At 41.0% G+C, this 26,595-nt stretch overlaps 1 protein-coding gene across 1 annotated transcript in view; it reads right to left on the bottom strand.

The window, feature by feature from the left end:
- The window catches only part of zfpm2a (zinc finger protein, FOG family member 2a), a 149,293-nt gene that overhangs the window by 39,156 nt on the left and 83,542 nt on the right, over positions 1-26,595 (bottom strand). Inside the window, exon 5 of the mRNA XM_035383917.1 lies at positions 9,681-9,792. Within this exon, the coding sequence (XP_035239808.1) occupies positions 9,681-9,792 (112 nt within the window). The remainder of the gene's footprint in view (positions 1-9,680; positions 9,793-26,595) is intronic.

The following is a 26,595-nucleotide window of genomic DNA, read 5'->3' as shown; positions in this document are numbered from 1 at the left end:
AGTGCCAATTTGGATGTAACATTTTTTAACACCCAAAAATGTGTGCAAAAGCCTTAGCTAAATCTAAAAAGGGAGCAAATACAACAGCTATGACAAGGCTAAGGTCTAACCTAGTGTAGACATTGTGATTACAGGTAGATGAAGCACCGATTCATATATCTGTAGCAGTGTGGCACGTGAGTATTTGCCTTTCAGTCCTAAACCCTAAACAAACCCACCAGTGGGGCTGAGATGCAGTATTGAGAGGCTTCGTTAGAGAGCGATGAGCTTCCTGTGACGGAACAAACGCCGCGGCGACCTCGCCGCTCCCCGCCGCTCCACGCGGCCGAGGATGGATGGCGCTGTCCGATCCCGGGGACGTCTTCGTGACGCTCCCCGCCCCACGCCGCTCCCGCCGCCCGGCCCGGCCCGGCCGCTGTCACCGCTCTCCCTCCCGGAGTCGGACCGATCTCTGTCAACGAGCGGCGCAACCTCCCCTCAGCGGACAGAGGTCACGGCAGCTCGGAGGAGCACGGGTGAGGGGGGTTAGCCAAACAGCGCCGCGGGGGCCCCGCTGCTCTGTTCCTAAGACACCGTTGCCGCGGCGGTGCCACTTTCTGTATTTGATCCGACGAGGCCACCCACCCCCCCTCCCAACGTTCCATTACCATGGGCACAGTGCTTTAAAAGATCCCGGAATTACTAAGATCATTCCGAATAGATTATCATAAAAATGAACGATAAGAAAGGCCTTGTGTGTGGCTCGTAGTGTGCGCTTATGTACTGTGCAGTGAGGAAAAAGTGATAGTGTACTGATACCATGGTTAAAGGGCTGTGGAGTGTTTTTTTTTTTTGGTGAAGTCAGGTCTACAATCAATAAAATGGATTAGCTGTAAAGGTACGTATAAAGGTTATCAGCAAGTTCTCCTGCATGAACACAGTGCCTACCCACAAAACAATTTTGTAATATCCCTAACCTATTCCTTCAGAGAAAAAATCAGATTTTTTCCCAAAATTGATTTTAAAGGGTACACATTACTGTAGGCCAAAAAAATGAAATCTGCTTTTAACGAGGCTAAAAGCGGACGATAAAAAGGGGTGAGCGCGACGCGCGGGGCACGAAGCGTACCTCGGCTTCGTTTCCAGGCTGTTTCGTCTGCACTTGCGCCGCACTTCCTCTTTTTTTTATTTGTCTGAAGGGGGGGGGGGGGGGGGGGGGATTGCCCTGCCGTAGTCGCGGCTAACCGCTCGCTCGCCCCGCTGATCGGTTTTTACATTGACCTCCCTCGCCGCTGATAAGAGCGCTCCCTTTAAGCTCCGGGAACGGCCGTCTCCGCGGGACGCCGCGTCTCCTGCAAAAAGCCTGCTGCCCGGGGGGTTTTTGTCTCCCAAAAATCTAAGTTGATTTTCGCTCCTTGCCTCTCCCTCAACGCGGCTGAGGGTGGAGGGGGGGTAGCTTAGTTGTGGCCCTGTCTGCCTGCTATCCCTGTTTGTTTCAGAGCGCTATGGGAGGCTGTTTGTGAACCCACGCAACTTATTAACACGGCACCCGTGTTAACACACAGGATTCACAGGCATAATATTAGTCAAGAACTTAAATTTAAAGTCTTGCAGAAATGAATGGTGTTCAGGGCAGAAAGCAGTTAAGGGTTAAGGGTTTGCCCATATGGGTGGGTATATTCAAACGATCATGAAGCTTGTAAAGGTTTGTAAACATACTCAAAATACATAACTGAGTTTACAAAATGTAAGAGTATTACGTTAAATGAATTTTTAAAGCATGCTATTTTGTTAAATTCTAGCAGTTCATGCACATTCAGTGCATAAGTATGGGAAAAATATGGCCAAAGCCTGCATGCTCACTTTTTTCCTGTATGGATGTTATACAGAATGTTGAGACATACAGTAGGCTGAAACTACATAAAAATACAAATCATCTTATATTTCAGATACTTAAATTATGCCTTTCATCTCTTAAAATAGTTCTATGAAGACCTTAGGTTTTACTCCCAACAATAAGAAACATGCTTATCAAATTTAATGAGGTATATTAAAGTGTTCTGTAATTTCCTTTAACAGTAGTCACTCATAATTACACAACAGAGCTGTTTAAATTAACATCACTATAGCAGCAAAGCTTGTGAAAGGAGATTTTTGTGACAATATGGAGTTTCTATCATATCCAAGTAAAATAAAATGGTTGTTACCTATAATTATATGGTCAGAAAGCTAGGTACTTATTTTTTCCAAACCACTCATACTATAATTGTGATGCTCCTGATGACATTTCTCAGAATGTCCACTTACCTTTGATTGGCATATCAAAGAACATCAATGGTGTATAATGTCTTTGCAGGTCTCTAGCTTTCTTGAGTTTTATTTACGTTATCATGTTAATTGTCTAGTTCATAACAAAGGAATTTGGAGTTGAACTCTCCACACACAGCTAATGTGTTAATGCTACCTATTATAACTCATTATAACTGCATTATAATATTTTGCTATTTTACATTTTACAGTCTTTTGGCTAGACCTACTCAACAATGATGAATTGAAATGTGACAAAGTCTTGTACTAAGACTTCAATGCCACCCACTTGGGGCATTTACAGCTGAATATGTGCACTCCTCCTCAGCTGATCCAGTAACATATCCAGGCTGCATAAAGCTGTAGGAATGGTTCACAGAGAGGTGCTGTGTTACTCATTGACAACAACATTGGTAACCTGTAGGTGCCTGGTGTGATTGGGGGACATAAAACCAGTTATAACCCAGGGACCCTGGCTGATGTATGCTTAACCTGCCTGTGTGATGAAACCAATTATATTCTGTTGTGCCAGACTTCTCGTCATAGTCAGTTAATGTTGGCTAGATTATGGTCAGCTGTTATTTTGAGCTTCAAATAAGGGCAACCTAGAGCTATCATCAGACTACCACGATATATTAGTGGTAGTTAACAATCACGTTGTTGAATAATAAAAAATGATGGAGGTTGTTTGCCTTTGAAAGCAATCTTAGAACTCTACCAGATGCCACAGCAGTCATTGATAAATGTGAACACTGCATCACTACGAGCTTAAGACGAATTTTTAATGTACAAAACAAATTTGCTAGCAAACAACTTCCTAGCCAAACATATGCTTCATGCAGCATAATAGCCCTATCAGTGAACTTACGGGGAAAGGTTGCTTTGGCAAAAACAATATAAAAGCATTTTTCAAAAAGATTGTGCAGTTATGTTCTGATAAAGTGCAAGTATTATTTGCCGCACAACCTTAAAGTAGACATTTATCAAACCGTGCATATTCGCAGTTCCGAATGAATACAACATGTACAATCAGGTAGTTTAAAAAAGATTACCACGATGGCACGAAGGCGCGATAGCTCACTCATATTAGCCTCGACTGAGCAGGATGGCGGCATAATTAACGGTCGCCGGATGATTTTTACACTGCCCTTACAAGGCGAAACGAGGCCTGCAGCGACGGCACTTAAGCTTTACAAGGTGTCTGAATATGCGGCGTGAATGGCACGCTCGGAGATCTCCTTCCCGGGAACATCCCACGCCATTCCGCTCCGCCGTCCTCATTAACGAGACGCCCTCGGTGGCTCGCGTACAGGAACACGGCTGTGGCCCGCGTCGCATTATACTCCCGCGCTGACACAGACGACACGTCGCCCGCTCCGTTTCCAACAACAAACGCTGAGCAATCGCAGGGATATTTATGCAAATACGGCCTTTTTTTTTTTTTTTTTTTACCGCCGAAGCTTCGCATTCGTTTCTTTTTGGCTTTTACAGCCGTGTTTCGAGCATTCGGGGAAATGTCAATAATCACACTCCCTGCCGAACGAGATACATTTTCCCTTCGGAAATTTGCATCGTCGCTAATAATTATTCATCTCGCCCGAGTAAGTCTGTGATGAACGCTGAAAGGGGGCGGTTGCGCGGGCCAGCGTCTGCGTCCGCCGCGCTGACCGGTAAGGGGCGGACAACGAGAGGGTGAAGCGCGTGAACGCAGCCTGCAGGAGCTAGCGCCGCTGTCCCCCCGGTGCTCGCAAGCAGAGGCATGGCGGAGGGACGGATGCTATTCCCCAATGCCACACCACAGGGAGAGTCACGGCAAGCGCCATTTCACCAACCACAAGGGCGCCCCTCCCCTCCCCTCCCCCGCCCCCCTTCCCCCGCTACGTCCCATCGAGCCGATACCCCCAGCCGCCTCTCTGAGCGTCAGCTGACTGGCTGCTATTCTGTCACTCCGGCCTGACCATAAGGAGTTATCGCGTGGCTCAGCGCAATCAATTATTGTTGCAGCGGAATCATTAATTTCCTAATGAAAACGATTCTGTTGATCTCTGTTGTATTTTAATTAAACATAATTACACTGCTGCTCAGAGCTGTGGTGCAGACTCCTTTAGGGTACAATTTTGTTTTAATACACTGATAATGAAATTTTACATTGTGTTAGTTGTTTAGTTATTATTCAGTCACACTATTTCTCTCTGTTCAAGATAACAGATAATAACCTTAGCACCTCCTATTTCCCACAGTCTGTTTAACGGGGAGGGTTGAAATTAAACAATTAAATCTCCTTAACTGTTTAAAGAACCCCTACAAACCAGTGCTCTATATTACACACAGCTCATCTTATACAGGAAATTCAAGGGAATTTTAATAGAACTTCACATTAAAAACAATTTTTATTATTTTCTAACAGCTCTGTACACATAAAAAACAGATCAATGAAAGGAAAGGTTCAATATTAGAAACAAAGCATTAGCCAGCTGACTGGTCTTATTAGTGATGTTCAACTAGTTATTTGTAGACTATTGAGATTCTGTGCTAATGAAGCATCCACAAAAGAAATATAAAGAAGAAAATGGCTGTTGAAAAGGACTTACTGAACATAAAATAACACTGGCGGCATGAATTAGTCTTAATTTAACAAAGTACAGGCTTATACTGGTCATTTCTGGTGGTAATTTCCACTTGCACAATGGCAAAGTTTCTCCAGAGACAAGTTTTGATATATCTAACTACGGTCTTCGTAAGAGGCTTAAGCAAAAAAAATCAAGTGACCTTTAAATAGTAAGGCATAACATTACAGGACAGAGAATGAGAGAGTGTAAGTGGGATCTGATATTAGATAACAATGAGCGCGCACAATAGCCGCGATACACTAAGAGGCACAAGTAGCAGCAGTTTGGGTAATGAGCAGTGTGTGATATGTGCATGTAATGCTAAATCTGACAGATTCTTTTATATTATATTAATTCTGACCCATTCCATAGTTTCTATTGTTGGTTTTCCCCACTCTTGTGCTCTGCTTTACCATTTTATACAGGCACAGCCTAGGGCTCTCTAGCATTGGCCTTAAGGTCCCCTGCAGACCCTTAGAGATTATTGAGAGGAAAATTTTTTATAAAATGTATTTAGAAAAATCAGAAAAGGTTTGTGTATTTCATTACAACTGCATTGTTTTATATACACATAAGCCTGTCACCTTTCAGAAATGTGATTATGTACTAAATGACCCTGTAATTGTTTTGTGTTTATTATAAGTCCCCTTAAAAAGCAGTTGTCAAGCCCCAGTATAGACATTGTTCAATGGCATCTGTCTAAAGGAGTTCTAGAATATTGTAGAAATACCCAAAGTAAGCAGTACACTTATAGGTACTGTACGCTACAGTCCAGCCCCTGGTGGCCAGAAAATGCAGATAAAGGACTGTGACCGTTAACATATACAGTGTAAATAGTCTTCAGCCCTTGACCTGATATTCCAAACATGTTTTTTAAATTGGCTACTTACCTTCATGCGTATTTCCATAGTTATTTTGTACACTAAATAAGTAAATCTGAATAGAAAAGTTTAATGATGATACTGAAGCTCCTCTATACTCTTCTACTGTATATGACAATTTTCTGCATGCGTGTGAGAATAGATTATTTTGCTGTATTTTTGCTTATTTTGTTCTTCTCACAACCCTCACATTAATTAAAATGTGATTCCTTTCTCTTTTTTTCTAGTAAAAATCTGACTTCCCAGCATACATCACTGTAATGTCTAATTAATCTGTACACTGGCTGCTAGTTCCTTAAACTCCAGCAGTTAAAAGAAGCTGGTGAAGTGTGGAGAGGAGCATTGTGGGAGTTCCAGGTGGATTTCTCGATAATGAGTTCTTGCACAGAAGTGGAGAGTTTTAGTAATGGCTGGCTGAAGGATGAGCTCGGGAGCTGGCTGTGATGCTAATATAAAACAAACAGCACAAGGGGAGAGGCTGATGCTCGGTACACAGGGACAAATGGCTACATCCTCCGTTACCAAGTTTTTCTTTTTTTCTAAGCCTTATCTATAAAACTGCGCTTTAACTCAACACTCCGTTTACCCTTTTCCCAATTAAAAATGCAATTAAAATTAAAATGAATTGATGTATAAATGATATGTGTATGGGAGAAACCCTGCACATTCATTTGGAATGTTACAACAGAACAGAAAGGAAAAAATATGAAATTTATAAAGGAACCACTAAATAATACACCTATTTATTTCCAGGCAAGTTTTATTGAAAATTTTCTAGCTTATTTCTAATTTACATTAAAGCATCTAAATACCAAAAACACATTCGAGTTCTAGACCTTTCCACATTTTCTGTAAATTTTCTCTCTTTGACACTAATGGTGATATGGGATACTTATCACCTCTGTGTAAGAACAATAATAAACGAAGAAATGCATTCAGACAGGGTGGAAAACTGAGGGATAGCAATTTTCCACAAGGCAAACTGAAGCAAAAAAAAAAAAAAAAAAACTGAGCTGGGTTGAAATGAGTACAGAAGAGTGGGGAGACCCTGCAGTCCCCACAGAACATGACATGTCTGCGCACAGTAAGAAATCTGATTCCAATCACAGAGACCGTAGGTTTGCTTGGGTCACACGGTCAAATTTACTTGGGCCTTGTCGTGTTACAGTAGCTACAGGCCTGAGAGAGCCATGGGCTCTGCTCACCGGCATTCCCCTATACTCTCAACACCCTCCATATAGCACGCGCAAAACAGGAGATTTGTTAGGTTCCCCGATTCATTTATTCCATCCCTTTGATTTACGTTTCCTTTCTTTTTTTTCTTTAGACTGACAATCGCCAGGCACAGGACCCGGGATTATGGTGGCTGTCACGGCGCAGGCCAGGGACGCCGTTTCCATGAAAGTGAACATTAACAATAAACTTGGGGGCGCTTGACACGGCTCCTTCCCCCGGCAGATAAGAGATATCGCCCATCTCGCCCCTAAATCAAAGGCTGTCGTGGCCACACGTTGGCTCGGAGCCAGGTGGTAACGGCGCGCTCGTTCCGTTAGGACGGGGCCGGTGGAAAGTCAGGCTCATCGGGAACCGAGCCCGCCGCGTCTGATTTTCAATTTACCGGCAAAACCGGAAACGAGCAAAAGATTTGCCACAGTGGCGGTGAATAACTTCGGCCGTCTTTCTCAGGAACGAAAAAGAAAAAAAACAACATCCGTTGGGCACTAAATATCGAAGCCTCATACCTTTTGCTTTCTGCCACACGCAGAGTCAAAGCTAAGTCATATCTGTACATACATACACATACACATACACATGCTGACTGTTGTCAAATTATCATTTGATGGCACTTTGGTCTCAGAGAAGACGTTTATGGCATTGCAATAAAGTTGATTTTCATCAGGAGGGGATGGGGACAAGTTCACAAGAAAAAACATTCTTAACGCTTTGGCTTTCGGTTATATTTTCTCCAAACGAGATAAAGATGTCCGATAAAGATGTGTAAAAAAGTATATTTTGGCAGGTAGTCAAACTGGCAGGTATCATCGCTAATGGTGACAGGGGCTGATTTCAGGCGCCATTAGATAGGGTAACTAAAGGCATCACACGGCTAAAGTACTCTACAAAGTAAATATGATGTGAGATGGGAAATTATGGTTTCAAGAGAAGAGTCGAGAAATCCTGTTACTGCCCTTTTTTGTTTTACATATTCTCTCTTCTGGCTAACAGATTAGGAGATTTAAAAAAAAAAACTGCATAATCTTCTTTAACAGCTTATCAAAACTTTAATGATTTGATGATAAAGAGCACAAAGTTAAGTAGCCGGTTAAGAGGATAACTCCCCAGTGCAGTCTAGTGATTAGTAGATGAGAATTGGGAGACTGAAAATCCGGGGTAGCAAATCCCAGTTCTGCCCCTTAGATAGTTTGAGGGGAAGGTGCTCGGTTTCAGCTCGGGAGCCTCGTCATGGGGTAATCATTTAAAAACCGATAAACGAAGCCGCTAGCGTCCTTTTCCGATCTGAAGTCATCTTTATTTATTTATTTATTTCCAATTTATTTATGGGTCGTGGGCCGTGCATGTCAAGAACCAATTACGGCCTCTGTGCGGCGATACGCGTTCCCGAAGAAATAAAACTCAGAGATAAACAGCAGGGCCCACAGCCGATTGTGTCACCGCCATATTTACGCACGACGTCCGCGCAGGAACCCCCTACCGTGCGTACAGGGGTCGGTACAAATCCACATTCGTGTCTGTTTTTGTGAGTGTGTCTGTTTATAACACCACATACACATGAATTTTTAAAATAGACTTATTTCCGCGGCAACTAATTTTCATAGTTTTGACAGGGCGGTTTAGTTTGACAGCCGTCGCCTTCATGGCTCCACTGCAGGCAGACTCCAGATTTGACATTCGCGACAACTAACATTGTGTGCAAATTACACACAACGCGCAGTGCACAAAGACAAATATATAATTGGCTACTGTGTGACAGATGTTGACAACATGATGGCTGCCCCAACCATCTATAGCACCAGGGGTTTTGGGATGGGGGGGGGGTGGAGTGGATGGAATCTGATTGTGTCAGTTTGTCCTCACCCCAAGAAGAGGACAGTCTGCCCAGTGTGACTGGATGCATGTGGCAGTTCTCCCACTCTCTCCCTCCTGCCTCCTGTTTACACTTCTCTCTCCATTTGCATCTTCCTGTCTCTCTTTTGCTCTCCCTCCATCTTTGTATCTCTCTCTCTCCCCTTGTCTCTCCTTCTATATCTGCCTTTCCCCTTTCTCTCTCTCTCACTCTCTCTCTCTCTCTCACAGTCTATAAGCCTATTGTACTCTAGGGAATGAGGGAGCAATTGTACTGGAATGACAAAGCATGTTTGAATAAATAAAATGCATTTGACAAATGAACATAAATGATTGGCAGGGTGTATTGTTATTCCTTTTGTCTTTTTCATTCAACTTAGACTGCTGTCCCACACACAAGAGCCTCATCCCTCTTTAATAAGACGTGTGTCTTGTGTCACTTCACACTCAAAATGGATGGGCTAATTATTTGTGCGATGTAGTTTAAGTTTGGAGGACTGCAAGTAAACATGAAAAGCAAGCATAGGTGAAAATGCTGTATTATTATTTTATGATTTTTTAAAAATTATTAATATTAGTATTATTATTATTATTGTTGTTGTTCTATGTAAGAATATTGACAAGAAACTATCCAAAAACCAAAAATGTTTGCTTTTTGCCTGATTTCACTTTTGACTTTTCATAAAATATGGAAAGAAACAAACAACAACTGAGGAACAAATGTGCAGGAAGGGAAAAAAAAGTGTGAGAAAAGAGGGCTATTGTTGCTGCGTCTGGCGGGCTGCGGAGGGAGTGGGCTTGCGGGAGCGCGCGTGCTTACCTTTGCTGTACACCACGCAGTTGTTTTTGTTGTCCTCCGCTCCTTGCCAAGTCACATCCAGCAGCCACCTGGGGCCGGCGCTCAGCACCACCGGGACGGAGCACTTCGTCTTCTGCGCGGAGAAAGATAACAAACACTAATCATTTGCTTATTTCGGTGATTAAAGAAACTTTAATAGCCGCAAGTTCCGCTCCTCTTCTTCTCTGAAAGCCGTAAATGGGGCGATTTTATAAGCCTGGTTCTGAGTCCCCTTCCCCAGTCGAGAAGATTTGAGAATTGAGACGGTTGTGTGGGGGTGGGGGTGGGTAGTGTGGAGGGGGGGGGGGTGGTGTAGGCCGGAGCGGAGGTGGCTGGGAGAGAGAGAATGTGGGCCCGCTCCATAGGACCGTCTCCGATCTGAATAGTGGAATTATCACCGAGGATTTTTCCCAATGATACCGTATCAGATCTCCGAGATTAGGACGATCCCTGGTGGCTGGGAATTATAAAGAGAATGCAGATGACTTTCAGTCTGAAGGAGGCGAGTGTTCAGAAGTGAACTTTAGGCACATTGTGCTACACTATCGCCGGGGATCTCACTATTTCCTGAAACAGGCAGGGAAGAATTTAAAGAATCAGTATCCATTTCAAAGGGCGATTGAGGTTACATTTTATAATACAGCGGCAAATTATTCTGAACGTGTAACGTCATTTTTCTTCTGAGCCCGGGTCAGACGTGGCACTTTATGTTATTTCTATAAAGCGAAAACAATGAGATAGACTGCGGCTGGGTCCAAATGTATTCACACCCAGGTGTGGAGCGAGAGTGGGGAGTCGCCACACAATTGCGGGATATTCTATTTAATTTAATTTGATTTTCCATTCTATTTTATTTTCAAATGGCTTTTTTTCTTTTCGTTTTTTTTTCTTCACGAAGGGGTAATGAAAGGCGGAGTGCATCTTCACTTTGCTCAGAGAAGGGAATAGCACAGGGCTGGTACAGCTGCTACAGTAGCCCATTACTCCCAAGCAAAATGTCAGTCTTTCTAGGCCATTACTTTTTAACCCCGAGGCCTTCCTTCATTAGGGTGTTACAGAAATAGTTTAGCTAAGAGAAAATGGGTTGGAGTGCAATTTCGACACTTCATTTCTTTTTCCATCTGAAAACCAGTGGCCACTAGACACCATCCATCTCCCTAATGCGTCTCACACCACACGGCTCCCTGAGTCTTCCACACATTACCTTCCAGTGGCCGCTTCTCTCAAGGAGAAATGCAAATGCCACACACGACATTACATGGTAGAGAAACAACTAATGTGTATAAATCGATGTGAAACAAATAAAATTTTCTTTAAAAAAGCTAGATTAGTGGTCCTTAAACTCGGCCTTGGGGTACCACTGTATATGCTGGTTTTTGTTCCAGCCACAAGTGCGATCCCAGAATTTCGACATTAATTTTTCTTAATAATGCTTTTCATATTTAGAGGGATTATTTACCCTTTTAAACCACATTATGTCAGAAATAGCTTTGCATGTGATGGAGAATAACAGTCCCATGTTTGCACTGTGCTTTAATGCAAAAGATTATATAAAGAAGGGTAAAAATGTTAACTGATCAAATTAAAGACTGAGGTGAATCAATAGGTTTCTAATTGGTGAAACTGTGGACACATGGCCACTAAAACTAACCATTTGGTAGATAATGAACAACTCAAAGACAAAGCAAATGATAATGAGACAAGCCTGCACTGTGTTAACACTTTATTTGTGAGTCAGATCTGTGAGGACAAATGTTAACTGAATCCGAGCCAATGTCTATTCAAAACCGAAGATAGGGCCATATTTTGACATCTATTGTTTGCAGGCACGTTTACCGCAAGGTATATCAATCGATCTTCTCAATCCAGGTGTGGGATGTCTGTGCGATGCATTTTCCACAATATCTAACCATCAGTGGATCGATGGATTAACACTGGATACTAAAAGGAGAATATTCATTGTGCTACAGTGTAGAGCGCTCTGCTACACAGAATCTCACTATGGGGCGGCTGCCAAAGCCTGTGGGGCAGCATTAGCCCTACAGGCCAGACAAATGCGCATGCAAGTGCGTCCAGTTCTGTCCCATACTGGACTTCAGAAAATATAATTTTGTAGTTCCAATACACAAAAAGACAAAGATCTATATGACTGGAGACTAAAGGGGTATTCTGTCCAACTGCAATGCTAAATACCGTGTTGATACAAGCCAATGTGCACTGGTGGAACTGCACACAGCTCCACGTGTGTCATGAGATTGATTCTGCACAAGGTGGATGTGCATACCTAAGAATACACAGGAAGCTCACCTTATGGCTTGTGAAAGCACTTACTGCTAGGAACAAGCTGTCTGATATCATTTCCTGTTGGACTTTTCTGCCATAGCTCATCCCACCCCTATCTTCGAGGATGCTGTGCATAAATGCTAATGCACTGAATAAATGATAAGTCCTGAATAATTAATAAAGTCAGAAGTTTTCACATGGGGAATGCCAATCAAGCATGGTCAGAGCTGGTCTTGGAGCAGTACAAAATAAAATTATCAGGGAATACATTTTGAGTTGGGTGAACCTAAATCATTAATGCCTGGGTGAGTTTGGTGTATCTCTCTGTAAATCGCATAACACATCGCAACCTACTTGTAGCCATAATGGATGCCGGGACATTTGTAGGATGGAATTAGTCCTTTTCAGATGCGGTTTAAGACACTCCACAGCGATAGACTGGCAACCTGTCCAGGGTGAATTCCAGTGTCTCGCCCAATGCATGCTGAGATAGCTCCACCACCTCCCACAACCCTGACCAGGATTAAGTGGGTATAGATAATGGATGGATGCATTAATACACTCCAGGTAACAATAAAGAACCAATGCTAAGAATGATTTTCAGCTCAGTCAAAAAAGGCGAAATATTTAGAGGCCACACAATTATTTCATTTTTCTTTGTTGACAAAAAAGCTGTAGACATGGAATCATATTACAATAAACATGCGCAAAACTTCTCAAAGACTTATGGACAAAATCATGCAGAGGGAGACAGAGCACAAATGTACCCTGGAAATGCTGGTGTGAACCATCAAAATATGGTTAAAGACTTTTTTTATTATAACACACACAGTAACACTGCTATGTGAGTGATGCCAATATGGGCAAAATGGTTCAATTATGTTTCAAACGTTCAGTTGGAAGCAGTGGGATTTTTGCCCGATACATTTAGAGCAGGTGGGAAATTCAGCAACATATCACTCATTCTGAAAAACAACAAGGGTCAAATTAAAAAGTATTTAAATTCAATGGACTGTGGTTTGTCAGCTAGAAATTCTCAATCCTAAAAAAAGTTATGTTCATTTATTATGTCCATAGTCACGAAAGCACCCAAATCTCACAGCTAAAGCTCTCTCCTGCAGACATACACACTTGGCACCAATGCCTTTAACTCTAATGGGCCACCAACCACTAACCACACCCATCGTACTGTGGTAAAGAAAAGAAAGAAAAAAATAATCTGATAAAACTCAATGATTATGTGGCCAAACCACTTTACCAAGATCAGTAAGGTTGATAAGGAAAAAGGAGAAGAATGCCAAAGTGAATCACGACACTCAAATGGTTGCTATTCCATACATTTGCATATTGTGTGATCTGGTATAAAATTAGCATTTTTGTGTACTTCACAAGGTGCAATAATGGCATTTTGCACCTCAGCAAAAGCAAGCAGAATTCAGTCATCTAGGAGAGCTTGTAGCCACAAGGACAGCATGGCTGCAGCTCACTGCTCATGATGACTGTAGATCAGGAAGTGGTTCTTCAGGTTTAACATTTAGTATCTGTGCATAGTGGTGCTCAATGGGAGCTGAGGTCAACACAAACAAAAAATTAATGCTCAAATAAGGTTTGCATGAATATTAAAAAATGTCACAGTTAGTATAACTAATGAATTGCATTTAAAGTTTCATCTCACCCGTAACACATCACTGTTAAGTCCACATTCAAGATGTTTTGCCATTCTTGCCACATACATGCCATTTCCTGTTGAACACCATTGGCCATATACTTTACATTACCCAACATGAAGAAACACAGTTTTACAGATATGTGATCAGAAGGATCATTAAACCACCATGGAGATACAGTCAAAAGACTCTGGACTGCTGCTAAATAAGACCAAGGATAAGAAAGACAACATCTTCAGTTATGAAGCTAAAGGTAGACCATGTTGTTTGGTCAGTGTATGAAAGCATTGATTACAAGCCGGCCTGTAACATTAACCATTTATTAATATTTTCACAAGCCTGAGACATCTATGACATTAACCTTCAATTGAGGGAAAGGGATTTGCATAGCCCCAAACTACTATGACACTGAGAAAACATGTTTTTTAAAAAGAACAGTTTCAAGTAGTGTATTAGTCTACAGTACATCATTAACTTCACAGAACACTGCAGATATGATTAAACACTGTTAGATCAATTTAATGATGTCTGTTTATTGATAACATTATACAAGCTGCACAACACCTTTTTACTGAGCATATGAGGGAAATAAGTAACATGAACTGGCTAACATAAACATGAGCTTTCTGTTATCTTGGAAGACTCCCCTCATCAGAGAATTAGCTTGCTAAATTGTTTTAATCTTCAACATTACAGTGTAAACCAAGCTAGAAACCTAATTCTATGCACAATCCATGGAGACTGTAGTTTATATACTGGCAAGCTACAGTATCTCTATAATACATGAATTAGTAGACACAATGATACTGTAAATTGTTAGCTTCCTTGTTTGGCTGATTTTCATTTTCATAACCTGCACATTGCTGCAGTGCCTTGCACGGCTTGCAGTTTGCTTACTACGCAAATGAACGCTGACAATAACAGTAATTACTATGTTGAAATAAAATAATTTGATTCAATGCCATATTACATTCCATTCATTCTGACAAACTAAATTACATTTTCATCAAAGATGCAAGATGTTTAAGGACAATTGGAGATTTGTAAAGTACAAAATGTTTAAATAGCAGGGCATGGTAAGATAATACAGTAAATGTTATAAGTTAATTTTGATGAAGAAGAGGCATTTTCTTTACACAGGTGAAGAAAAGTAATGCTTGGGCACTTGCTGAAATGTATAAAGTAATGGCAGCTTCAAACAGTGGAGTCTTTTATAAAACAGCTGACCACCATCAATATTAATAGCCACACCTTAGTGTTGAGGCCAGAGTGAAAAATACAGTAACAGGCAGGCATAACACACAAAGAATTGTGCCATGCACTGATCTTCACTTGGGGACTGCATTGTGATTAAACTGAGGCATACCGCATCCTGGCCCTGCTGCAGATCATGGGGCCATTGGGGGGTGAACCATGCTACAAATCACACAAAAACACTTCCACAAACACACTGCAAGGTGGTTTGTGCCCAGTTCTAATAAAGAAGCAGCAAACAATGACACAATGACACCGCATATGTAAAAAAAGCCTTCTCTATTTTACAAAGTAGCCTAGTGGTTAGCATTTGGGTGGATAAAGTGTTTTCTGAACAGTGAATTCTGTATGCTGGTTTTCTTATTCTTTTGCAGATTCCCTTATCCAACATTGGTGACAGAAAGGCCCACTGAATTTAAGTCAGCTCCTATTTCACATCTCAAATTAGGCATACAATAAACTCTTATATCTAAGCTAACCTGTACATCTTATACCACTGTCAAAGGACTAAAGGGATACTGCCTGATTGTTGCTACGACAACTATCTAAAATGAAAATCAGATTAACCCTTTCATAGAGCTCCAGACAGCAGACATCTCTTATTCGGTAGTGTCTTCCTGCTTGCCCTGCTGAAATATTGAGGAGCAATGCGATGTCTGTGTTGAACAGTATACCAGTATACCACTGTGGCAATAATTACAACTATCATAACTGAAAAAGAAAGCAATTTCACAGTGGAATATATTGCTTTTTATGATGCTGTTCAATTTCATTAGAAAATGTAATTAATAATAATATTATAAAAATTATATAAGACAGAAGATAATATCATTTTTACGACAGAATTTCATTTGTACATTTGTTTATTTTCTGGAAAAACTGTTCTGAATTACTTCTAGGATTTTCATAAAAAATAGTCTTACGACTTTAAAAATATAAAAAGAGATAAATAAATGTACAGAGAGCTACATAATGTTTGGGACAAAGACATCGTTTTTTTTCTTAGATTTTCGTAGATTTGTGGTTAGATTGCAGATTAACGTGCAGATTCTCAGATTTGATAAAAGTGTATCTTTATACATTTTGGTTGCACCCTGCAGAAACTACAGCACTGTTCATACATTTACACAGCCCCCATTTCAGGGCACCATAACATTTGGGACAAATTACTTCACATGTGTTTCTAATTATTCAGGCGTGTTCAACTGCTTGCTTAGTGCAGTTATAAGAGAGCTTACAGTATCTAGTCTTGATTCTAGGGTTTTAATTGCCTTTGGAATCTGTTATTGGTGTTTGTAAACATGAGGAACAGAGCTGTGCCAGTGAAAGTCAAGGAAGCCATTATGAGGCTGAGAAATAAGAAAAAACAGCGAGAGACAAAGGCCAAACCTGAGGGTTACCAAAATCAACTGTTTGGGACATCATTAAGAAGAAAGAGCACTAGTGAGCTCAGTAATTACAACGGCCCTGGTAGGCCAAGGAAGACCTCCACAGTTGGTGACCAAAAAATTCTCACCATAATGAAGAAAAACCCCCACCTGTCCAACAGATCAGAAACACACTTCAGGAGGCAGACGTGGATGTATCAGTGACTACTGTCCGCAGAAGACTTCACAAACAGAACTACAGAAGCTATACTGCCAGATGCAAACCACTAGTTTGACACAAGAATAGGATGGCCAGGTTACGGTTTGCTAAGAAGTATCTAAAAGAGCCTGCAGAGTTCCAGAAAAAGAACAGATGAGACTAAGACTCACTTGTATCAGAGTGATGGCAAGAGCAAAAAGTGGAGGCCAAGAGGGACTGCCCAAGATAAAAAATAAAAAAAAACCCTAATCTGTGGAACATCGTGGTGGGGTTGTTATGGTTTGGACATATACGGCTGCCACAGGTACTGGCTGACTTGTCTTCATTCATGATGTAACTTCTGATAACAGCTTCAGAATAAATTCTAAAGGGTACAGAATCTTATCTGCTCAAGTTCAAGTAAATGCCTTCAACCCCATTGGACAGTACTTCATCCTACAGCAAGAGAAGCAAAGCAACAAAGGAATTGTTCAAAGCCAAAAACTGGAAAATTCTTGACCGACCAAGTCAGTCACCAGATCTGAATCCAATTGAACGTGTGTTTCACATGCTGAAGAGAAAACGTAAGGCCATGAAAACAAGCAAGAGCTGAAGACGGCTGTAGTACAGGCCTGGCAGATCACCACCAGAGAAGATACTCAGCACCTAGTGATGTCAATGGGTCACAGGCTTCAGGAAGCCACGGCAAAAAACTAAGCAAAATGCTACACATGACTACCCTTATTTACATAACATTAATATATCCAAAACATTATGGTGCCTTGAAATGGGGGGTTATGTATAAAAAGTGATGTAATTTCTACATAGTGAAACCAAAATGCACCAAAATACACTGTAATAAAAGAATCCGCACTTTAACCACATGTGAATTGTTTTATCACAAATATAAAATTCCCTATGTGTATATGTTCTTTATGGAAAAAAAAATGACCAAATGTAACATGATGAAAGTAGAAGAATGTTCTATCTTGGTATAAATAAGTACCTTTTACAAGCAAATTAATTATGTATTGCTAGCTAGGGGTATAATTTTATGAACCTATAGGGTACTGCCCCAGTACATTTTTAGGCAAAGAGTCATACCTTTTTTCTGAGAGTGTTCATTTCTCTGCATTTGCGTGTGCATGTTTATCTGTTCAGTTCAAAGGAAGAAAACAGATGGTTGAGAATCAAAAGGACAGCCCTCCATTTTCAAAGCTAGGTTCAGGTTCGGCATATGATGATGTCACACAGGAAAAGGTTGGCTTAGCTACCCAGGATAATCACTGTATACTGTAAGTGCATTAATATGTCAGCTGAGCTAAGACACATGAAGAGTGACAAGCATAAAAATATTTTCCCAAAGAGAAGGAGATCAGTCTCTCTACCCCGTCTCCATAATGAGGTACATAGCAACGAGGTAATTCATAAACCACATGTCTTCCACCTTGCTGTCAACAAGTCCAAGCGTACAGCAGCCATATGAGGGTCCACATTAACTTTCTCTCAATATGAAATTAATAATATGTGTGTCCTCTTAGTCTGCATTTCTTATTAAATACAAATATAAGGCAAGAAACAACTTGTTATAACATGTTACAACAAGCCTAGATTGCATGTGTAAAATGGTAAGGAACAGGCCAAAAGGATTTTGTGATACAATTTTAAGGTAATGCAAGAATAAATAAAAATTGGGCTCCAAACTGTGTGGAAAAAAATCTGTTTGATATACATTAAGACATTTTGTTTGTTTTAATATATGGATATGAACTGAAAACTGGCTGGGGGTTACATTCCATGGCATCCATACTTCCATACTTCTCTGGATCTATTTGTAGAATGAACTTCATTAAAAATATGGTCCACAATATGACAACCTTCCCATATGTAAATTGAGAAATCATTAAATGTTGCATGTAGGTTTCCTATGAGATAAGCCTTAAACCTTTACAAGCAAATTACAATATGTTGGGTCGCATGCATTGGTGGCCACATTGCATGCTGTGTGGCAAATATTTTATGTGCCTTGAAGGCATTTATTTTATCTGTCACCTTGCATAACCTTCAAACCTTGAAATGGGTTCAGAAGGACATTATTGTGCATTACTGTATATTTAGTGCACTTCATAGGATGTGTACTCCAACCTGAACTACACGGCAGCCATATTTTTGCACTGTATTTAGAACCTCAATGGAAGAATATGTGCACCCAGTTTCAATGTCCTGTTCAGTTCATTAGTGCTATGCACTTGAATGAAAATGTACTGGCAGCTGTACTGAGTGTGAGATACAGAATGGCCTAAGGCAACAAAACAAGAACTTTACACTGGACTATATGGATTATGAGCAAAAAGTATGTCAAATTCAGGCAAAAATGAGCAGCGCTGTCAGAAATAATGGATTCTGGAAAATCAGGAAGAAAAACAGATACATATTTTCAAAGGTGATTGCACAAATGGTGGGACATGACTTCCAAACCAAACAGGTTTTGTTGAAGTTTTTGGTTTTTGTTTACTGCAGTGCATTTAGGCCATCAGTGGCAATACTATATGTAAACACTGGATTTGATTTCACTGCCTGTCCTTCCATTTTAAATATGTTAATAACATAACATAATGACGAGAACAGGCCATTCAGCCCAACAATGCCCGCCATTTTCCTGACTATAAGCAATATGAGTAATATTCTACTACAGTTCAGACCTGGCTCAAATAAACATTAGAAATTTATGCTATATTATGCTAAATATCTATGCCCTCAAATAATTTGAAAATTTTCCTACAGACCCCCGAGAATTTCAACCAAAATATTACTAAACAAAATCAAATGCAGTGAAATTCTTTGAATATCTTCAGAAAATTTGGTGAAAGGAGATCTTTTTTTTTAATGTTAGCAATATCTGAAGAAATGTTTCTGGTCTCTAGTTGAAGAGTTGAAAAATTTCTGATTTGACCCAGGTCTAACTTGGATCAGTTTGTCTAAAAGCCCACTGGTGACCACACTGGTTATAACCTGGGACCTACTGCAGAAGAGGATTTCACATTGAGTTGGTGTCACCTTGAAGTTGAGGAAAGTATTCTTGCACATCATTAGACCATTCCTCAAAATTCATACCTAGCTTCATCATAATCGGGGATGGCTGACATGATATATTACAGAGGGGAAAAAAGCAATAAAATTCAGCTTCCATTGCCTTTGGCTTGCAATACTGACCCCTATGGGTTACAGCTGATAAGCAGGGCATATTCATTGTAAGTCATCAGTATTATTGTCCTGAGACAAACAATAGGATTGTGAGCCAGGAATAAAAAACCCTGTGATGAAGGACTGCACGATGGTGTATTATGTCAAAAAAAAAAAAATTGGGTTATGCAAGCAAGGATTACAAAGATGACAAAAATAAAATCACTGTGCCTGTGAAAGACAAGTCTAGGACTTTCACACCTATTCAGCCAACCAAATAAAATAGATCACATAAAAATCAATTATCTGTCTGATATGACAGATTATACATACATATACACACACACACATATATATATATATATATGTGTGTGTGTGTGTGTGTGTGTGTGTGTTGTTAAATGCACATTTTGCCAATTCCTTTAAGGAAGTGATAAATGGGTTTCCACTAAAAGATGATCTTATTAATGCGTGCACATGATGGAAATGAATTCAAAAGAAATGTCCATATCCCTCCTGGTAGAACTAAAAATGAAACAGCCACCTTGGCTAGTGTTCTGTGGTTAAACCTCTGGCTCCCTTGCCAGCCCTGGTTTCAATATTCCCCCAGCCCTGTTCCCGGGGTCTGTTAGCCTCCGACGTGTAAAAGATACAGTGAAGAAAACAGTGTAGTCAGCGCGGAAGTGATTACAAACTGATGCTCCAAATTCGCTATAAAATGAAAATCAATATTTCCACAAGTTGCAGCAACATAAAAGATAACCTTCATTGATTTTTCTAGACTTGGGCCTCTGTGATAAAATCTAATATAAATTTTCAGCCGTGCGGATTTGGATCAGAGCGGAGCAGGGGGCTGACGATAAGTTCCCTGCACATCTTTGAGAGTTGGTATTTTTTTCCTCTCTCCCTCCCTGCCGTCTGCCTTTTCCAAAGCAGGGGCTGTACTATTTATAATTGGCCCTGCGCGAGCAAAAGCTTCTATCAGGAATCTGTTCTAATTTTTATTACTGAGAAGCTAAAGCCTGTTCCAGATAATTTGGAAATTTCAGGGGAATTGTGATAGAGCTGATGGCACAGCCGGACTGACTCAAGAAAAGAGCTAACCTGTAATAGCCTCTGTGGCTGGGCTGATTAAATGTTGCCTTAGATGAAAGACCTGCCATCACCGCAATAAATTAACCAATCACACAAATCCCAAGTCGCTGCTAATCCTTCCTTGATACCATGATCCTCTGATCAGCTGAAGGAGGTAAAGAAGAAAGTGGCTTGTGACACTCAGCTTCTCTAACCCCTGGATTCTGTGTAAACAACAAGCTAATGATATCACACTGACCATTTCTCAACCATGGGCTACTTTTTAACCCTCTGCGGTCAGGGAGGGTGATCTGTTAAGCTCCTCCTGATACGAGGGGTTAGTTTCATTCCTCCCTTTCCTCTTTTTTTTCCTCACCTCCAGGACAAGTCTTTCAATTTCCAGAAATGTAAGTGTTTGAAAGCCTTTTTTAATTAATTTGATGCTATTTTGCTTTATATTGCACGCTGACCACAATGACTGGTTATAGTCCAAATTTTGTTAGTGTTTCAAAACGTTAGAGGTGCTCTGCACAGTGTCCGTGTGTTTCTCTAGTGAGCAGCAATACTGATTTAAAATGGAGGATCACTGTAACGAGCATGTCCAGTCCTCCAGGCATCTTTATGCAGAAAACACACCGTACACTTCCTTGTTTAGGGATAGTATTTCACCTGGAGCACTGGAAGACTATATTTGAGGGTGAAACATGTTGAATCTTCCCCAGAACAAAAAAAAAACATTAAATATCATCGAAGGGAGAGACACAAAGTGATGGGGGCGTGGCGCTATTCAAGAAATCCACAAAAACACCTGAATATATAGTAACATCAACAGCAACGAGGTATCGCCCCACAAAGCGTTTGGCATGGCACATTATGGAACGCTCTCAGGCCAGACCATTTCCAAAACACCGGAGGGGGTACTCGTCGAGTCCGTTTCGACTACCGGGAGAGTCTACTGTAGGAGTAAGAGGTGTGGTACGTGAGGGGGAGCTGGGAGACCAAATTTAGTGGGAAAAGGTAGCACAGGCTGCAGGAAGGGAATGCCTTATAACAGATGTGAAATGGTACACTGAGGCATGAAACATGGAGTACACGCTAACGCTGATGATTACTGTAATGAAGGACACTTATTCAGCCCCCTGCCTGCCTCCCCCAAACACGCCGCCTCACTGCCATGTCCAGAGGCACAACCGCATTCTTTTCCTGTAGCGTTGGTGCACCAGGATGCTTCGGAATATGAATTCAGACATGAAAGGGCTTAACCAATAAACTACCATGTTAGGACCCAACAAATTTTGCAGAATAAAATCAGCAGGTTTCATAACAATGAGATATTTCAGCCTGATTGCAGCTTTACTGCCTGCTGTTAAAATATGTATGCTAATTGACTCATAATTTCCGACACGCATTTGTGTATCGTTATTCAATAAATTTAACATCAAAACATAAAGAATTAATAGCGCTTTACAGTGATTATGAGCAAAGGTGAGAAGGTGAAGTTTGCAGCCATTATTTATAAATGACAATTTATGCATCATATGATGGTTGACCCTGGCTCTTCTGGGGGAAAATATTGTGTATTTAAAGTGAATTTCTCAATATACAAATCAAATTGTTTTGAGTAAATGTCATTCTGAATAATTAAAGAACCTAGTTCATTTGCTGATGGTTCATCTTACTCAAATGAATAATGCATTTAACAGCCTTTTTTTCTCTGCAACGTGTAAAATGGGAGACCATGCCTCCTGAAACCGTAGTTTTTCTTCAGCTTGACACTCAATTTTTTTAAATTCACAGCTAGTTCATTTAAGATGAGTTTCTTGATTTCAGAACGGACACCCTGAATGACTACTATTGGTTTAGGTTTAGTTTACATGTTATTCCACACTTATTAACAGGTTTGCTGGTGATAAAAGGTTTGTGCCTTTTTTAAAGCTCTGTTTACAGCAAAAGCATACTCACACCTTGATAAAGTCCATTGCAATTAGTTGTTCACCATGATGAAACAAATTGCAAGTGGTCAACTGGAAATTTCATTAAGGGAGATTCCCCCCCCCCCCCCCCCCCCTCGTTATCACCAGCTGTATTAATATTTCCTTAGCCTCAAGGGCAGATGAATTGCTAGGGATTCTTTTTTTGTGTGAAAAGAATGACCAAAATGACATTTGCACACAATGGTGATATGCTTACATGCCTGGTTTAAAATCTAAATTCAGACACTCATTTTGGTTGTATGCTTCAGCATACGGTCCAGTTAAATATGAAGCTAAACCACAATTGCTACACACACAGCAAACAATGCCCTTTGCAGCAGGCCATTTTGTCTCATTTCATGTTATTTTGGTTCTTCCCCCCCCCCCCCCCCCCCCGAATAGCCCCGGTTTCATCTGCTCGAATGAAAAGACACCTCCGTGCTGCTGTTTTTTTTTCCCCCCTCTCAAGCTAGCATCTGCTATTGGGAGGCTAAATAACAGAAATATGCAAAAATTGCACACTAATTCCCTTTGGAGATAGATCTTGGCTGCCGCGCTGTCATAAATCAGAGAATTTCGATATGAAATGAGGCAAGCTGCTCTAATCATTTCTGCATTTCAAATTGGATCACTGGCTCAATCGCTTGGCTTTTAAACTGCTTGCCTAAGAGCAAATGTGAGGTGGGAGATAATTCAGAAGAAATCTCTCCCCGTGCTCTGCTGCAGTAGTTAGTTTACTGCTTGAGTGCAAAAGAATGCCTTTTTTATTCTCCCCCACCTCTCCCCTTTTCAACTTTGTTAAATTGACTTTCCCCCCCTCCCAATTTAAATCGATTAAATTGAGAATCGCTTCTGTTCCAATAATCTGCCAAATAATCTACCTATCAAGGTGCACATATGGGCAGCGCTTGTTGTTTTGTTGTAAATATCTAAAATGTACATGAAATGCATTTGTTTCAAATCACATTTGCCAGAACACTTTTTTTTGGTACATACTCTATTTGGGAATTTCTAATCCTTCAAATTTATATTATCAATAATAATAATAATAATATTAATATTATTTAGAAAAGAAGCTAGTCCAATACATGCTTAACATGATTTCTCTCAAGCCTATTTTGTGCTATTTACTGCATTCTGCAAGGTATACTGCAAGGTAATGTGGTATACTGGTTTTGTTTGCACATCGTTGTTTTGTTTGCTTACTCTGGCATGTGTGACTGCACTCCTTTGGCCTTTAATATAAGGCAGGGCTGTCCATTTTTCTTACTGCAACCATCCTTAGATTCAGCAAGAGAGAGAGAGAGAGAGAGATAGAGAGAGAGAGTAAAGAAGAGGTAGAGAGAGAAGAGCGACCAGCTTGTTCCAAGCGTCCTACATTCCATCAAACCCCCAGGCACTGAGAGACGCTCCAACTCCAAACGCATCCAGTTTAGTCGAAGCTTAACCTGCCCTCCGGTCGAGATTTCCCCTGATCCTTGCACTCAGAGTTGTGTGCGAGAATGGCCAGGTTGGCCCTCATCCCTTTCCAGACAATAAAACCTGACGGTACTCACAGTACTGTGCAAAGCCTCCATCGAGTGTGCATCTACCAAACAAACACTAAAACATACAACTACATCGTACACAACACATGATACTTCTGAAACTAAATTAGCTACATTTTATTAAAAAATCCTTCATTAGTTTGAGAATATTATCCCATCTTTGCTGGGTAACACATTTAGCACTTATGCATATGGGGGGGACAATGATGTGAATTTTTATCACTTGCAGTTTATTCTATATTTCTATCCAGAGGCAAAGTAATAACAGCATGCTCTCCCTCCTTCTAGGGTTTGGATTTCAGTCAAAGAGCCTTCCATCCCAGTGCGTCTCCCATTCTTGCCATTTGAATTTCCCATTTGATTTCAATTGGCAATTTGTTTGATCTTTGCACGTGACCCCAGGACGACTCCTGCAGCTATGTGTGGTTGTGAGAGCACATAATAGGGAGCGGGCTGCCAGTTCTGCTCGGCCGGTATGGATATTACAATTTCTTTGGGGGGCAGAAGAGCAGGTGGCGTGGACTCTGGAAGACCGCCGCACTTACAAGGGCGAGCGGTGAAAAAAACAAAGTGGCCTGCTTCACTCAGAAGAACCGCTGCATACACAATCACTCGTGTACGTGAGGAACAGGAAGTTAGTGCCCCAGCCTGGAGGGTGGCGAAATTCGGTGGAAGGGGAGGCTACGTCGTGCAAGAAACGAGAAAAACAACAACCAAAAGTAAAAATTCCCCCCCACAAAAAAACAAACAAAAAAAATCCCCAAAAACAAAACCCTGCCTTGAGATATTTTCTGTGTGCCTTTCAAAATGTTGAATATGTATGTATTCTTTTGAACTCTTCGTTTCGCCTCTCAGAGGCTGCGAAATTGCACGTTCCATTACGGCATCATCTAACCTGCGCCATTTCTGGGAAACGATTTCATGCAACCTTCTCGCAATGAAGAAGCGTCGCCTGGAGACGGCAGGTAAAATGCAGATGCTCCTAAAGCCAAAAAAGAAAGATCAATGCATTTCCCCTTTCCTTTTTAATCACTCACTTTCAAAAAAACCCAGAAAAGACAGACACATTTGTACATCAAACTTTTTTTTTAATAGAACACACTCACACCCAGAGGTTCAAGACTTAAGTCACTAAATTATTAAATTGCTCACTGAGGGGGAAAAGTATAATTCCATGAAAACTGGAGAATGCCTCACAGTACAAACAAAGTAGCATTTGGTTTTCTCAAGAATCACTGCTACTTTTGCAAAGTTTTCTCTGCGTTGTACACATTTGCGCCCAGTTCAAAATATGTAATATAATTTTTTTTTTTAATACTACCATGCTCTACAGAGAAATGGGGTCTTTGTAAATCCACTTTATAGACCAACAATATTTACACTGAGGTAAGTAAATAAGATAGAGATGGTGAACTTTCCCCCACTAAATGCATTAGACGTGAACTTCCTTATCAGTGTCTCAGCACACTGACTGTTAAAAGACCGGCTTCCAGGGCTGGGAATGGTCTTTGTTACCCAATTAGTTTACCGACGACCCTGCGGTGTAATATTCCTGTTTGACAGCCCCGTACACACAACTTAATTCGGCAGACCACCGAGGAGGACGAGCAGACGCTCTCCAGACACCTTCTCCCCGCACCTTATCGGGGTTTTTTATCTCCCTCCACCACGATAGCGCGGCGGAGGACTGGCAAAATCTGCATTTTTGCCGAATACTTTTCATGTTCTGCGGTTCATCCGTCTGGAGGTGATTTGACAGGGCTCTGTCATTGGGCCTGGGCAGAGGAGGGGGCGGGAACAGGGGGCAGTGTTTTGGGCCGGGCGGACTCGACGCCGCGGAGTGGCTGCCCTCATGCACGGGAGGTGAGAAGAGTCAAGCTCTGGGGCTCCTTGAACCTCTGGCTGGAGTGGCCAAAAATAATGACCTGAAGGCTCAAACGGAATAATGCACCATATCAGGGATGGTTCAGAGCTTCCTTCAGCCTCTGACACAGTTCTGTCCAATGATACCGCGCGTGAAAAAAGCACTGCATTAATAAAATGTTGTAGGTGGACTACTCTTTGGCTAGAATGGTAAGACTTCAAAGAAATTTTGAAAACATGACTGCTATATAACACTGTACTACAGAAATGGAGGCTTGCTACAAATGTTAAATATTCACCTGATATTTCCTTTTTTATTCCTTTGAGGACTAATTATTCCTAATTATCACCAAGCATTAATCATGAATTATAAGAGTAGGACTTTTTCCCTCTCTTTGAAGTTGTTATCTTCATTATGTCATTATTATAATTGTGTAAATGATCAGGAATTATCTGTTTCCTCTGAGGTTCAGCAGGTACAGAAACA

This window comes from Anguilla anguilla, chromosome 1 (genome assembly GCF_013347855.1).
Source record: "Anguilla anguilla isolate fAngAng1 chromosome 1, fAngAng1.pri, whole genome shotgun sequence".
NCBI classification, from domain to species: domain Eukaryota; kingdom Metazoa; phylum Chordata; class Actinopteri; order Anguilliformes; family Anguillidae; genus Anguilla; species Anguilla anguilla.
This window is presented reverse-complemented; position numbering and strand designations above follow the sequence as displayed.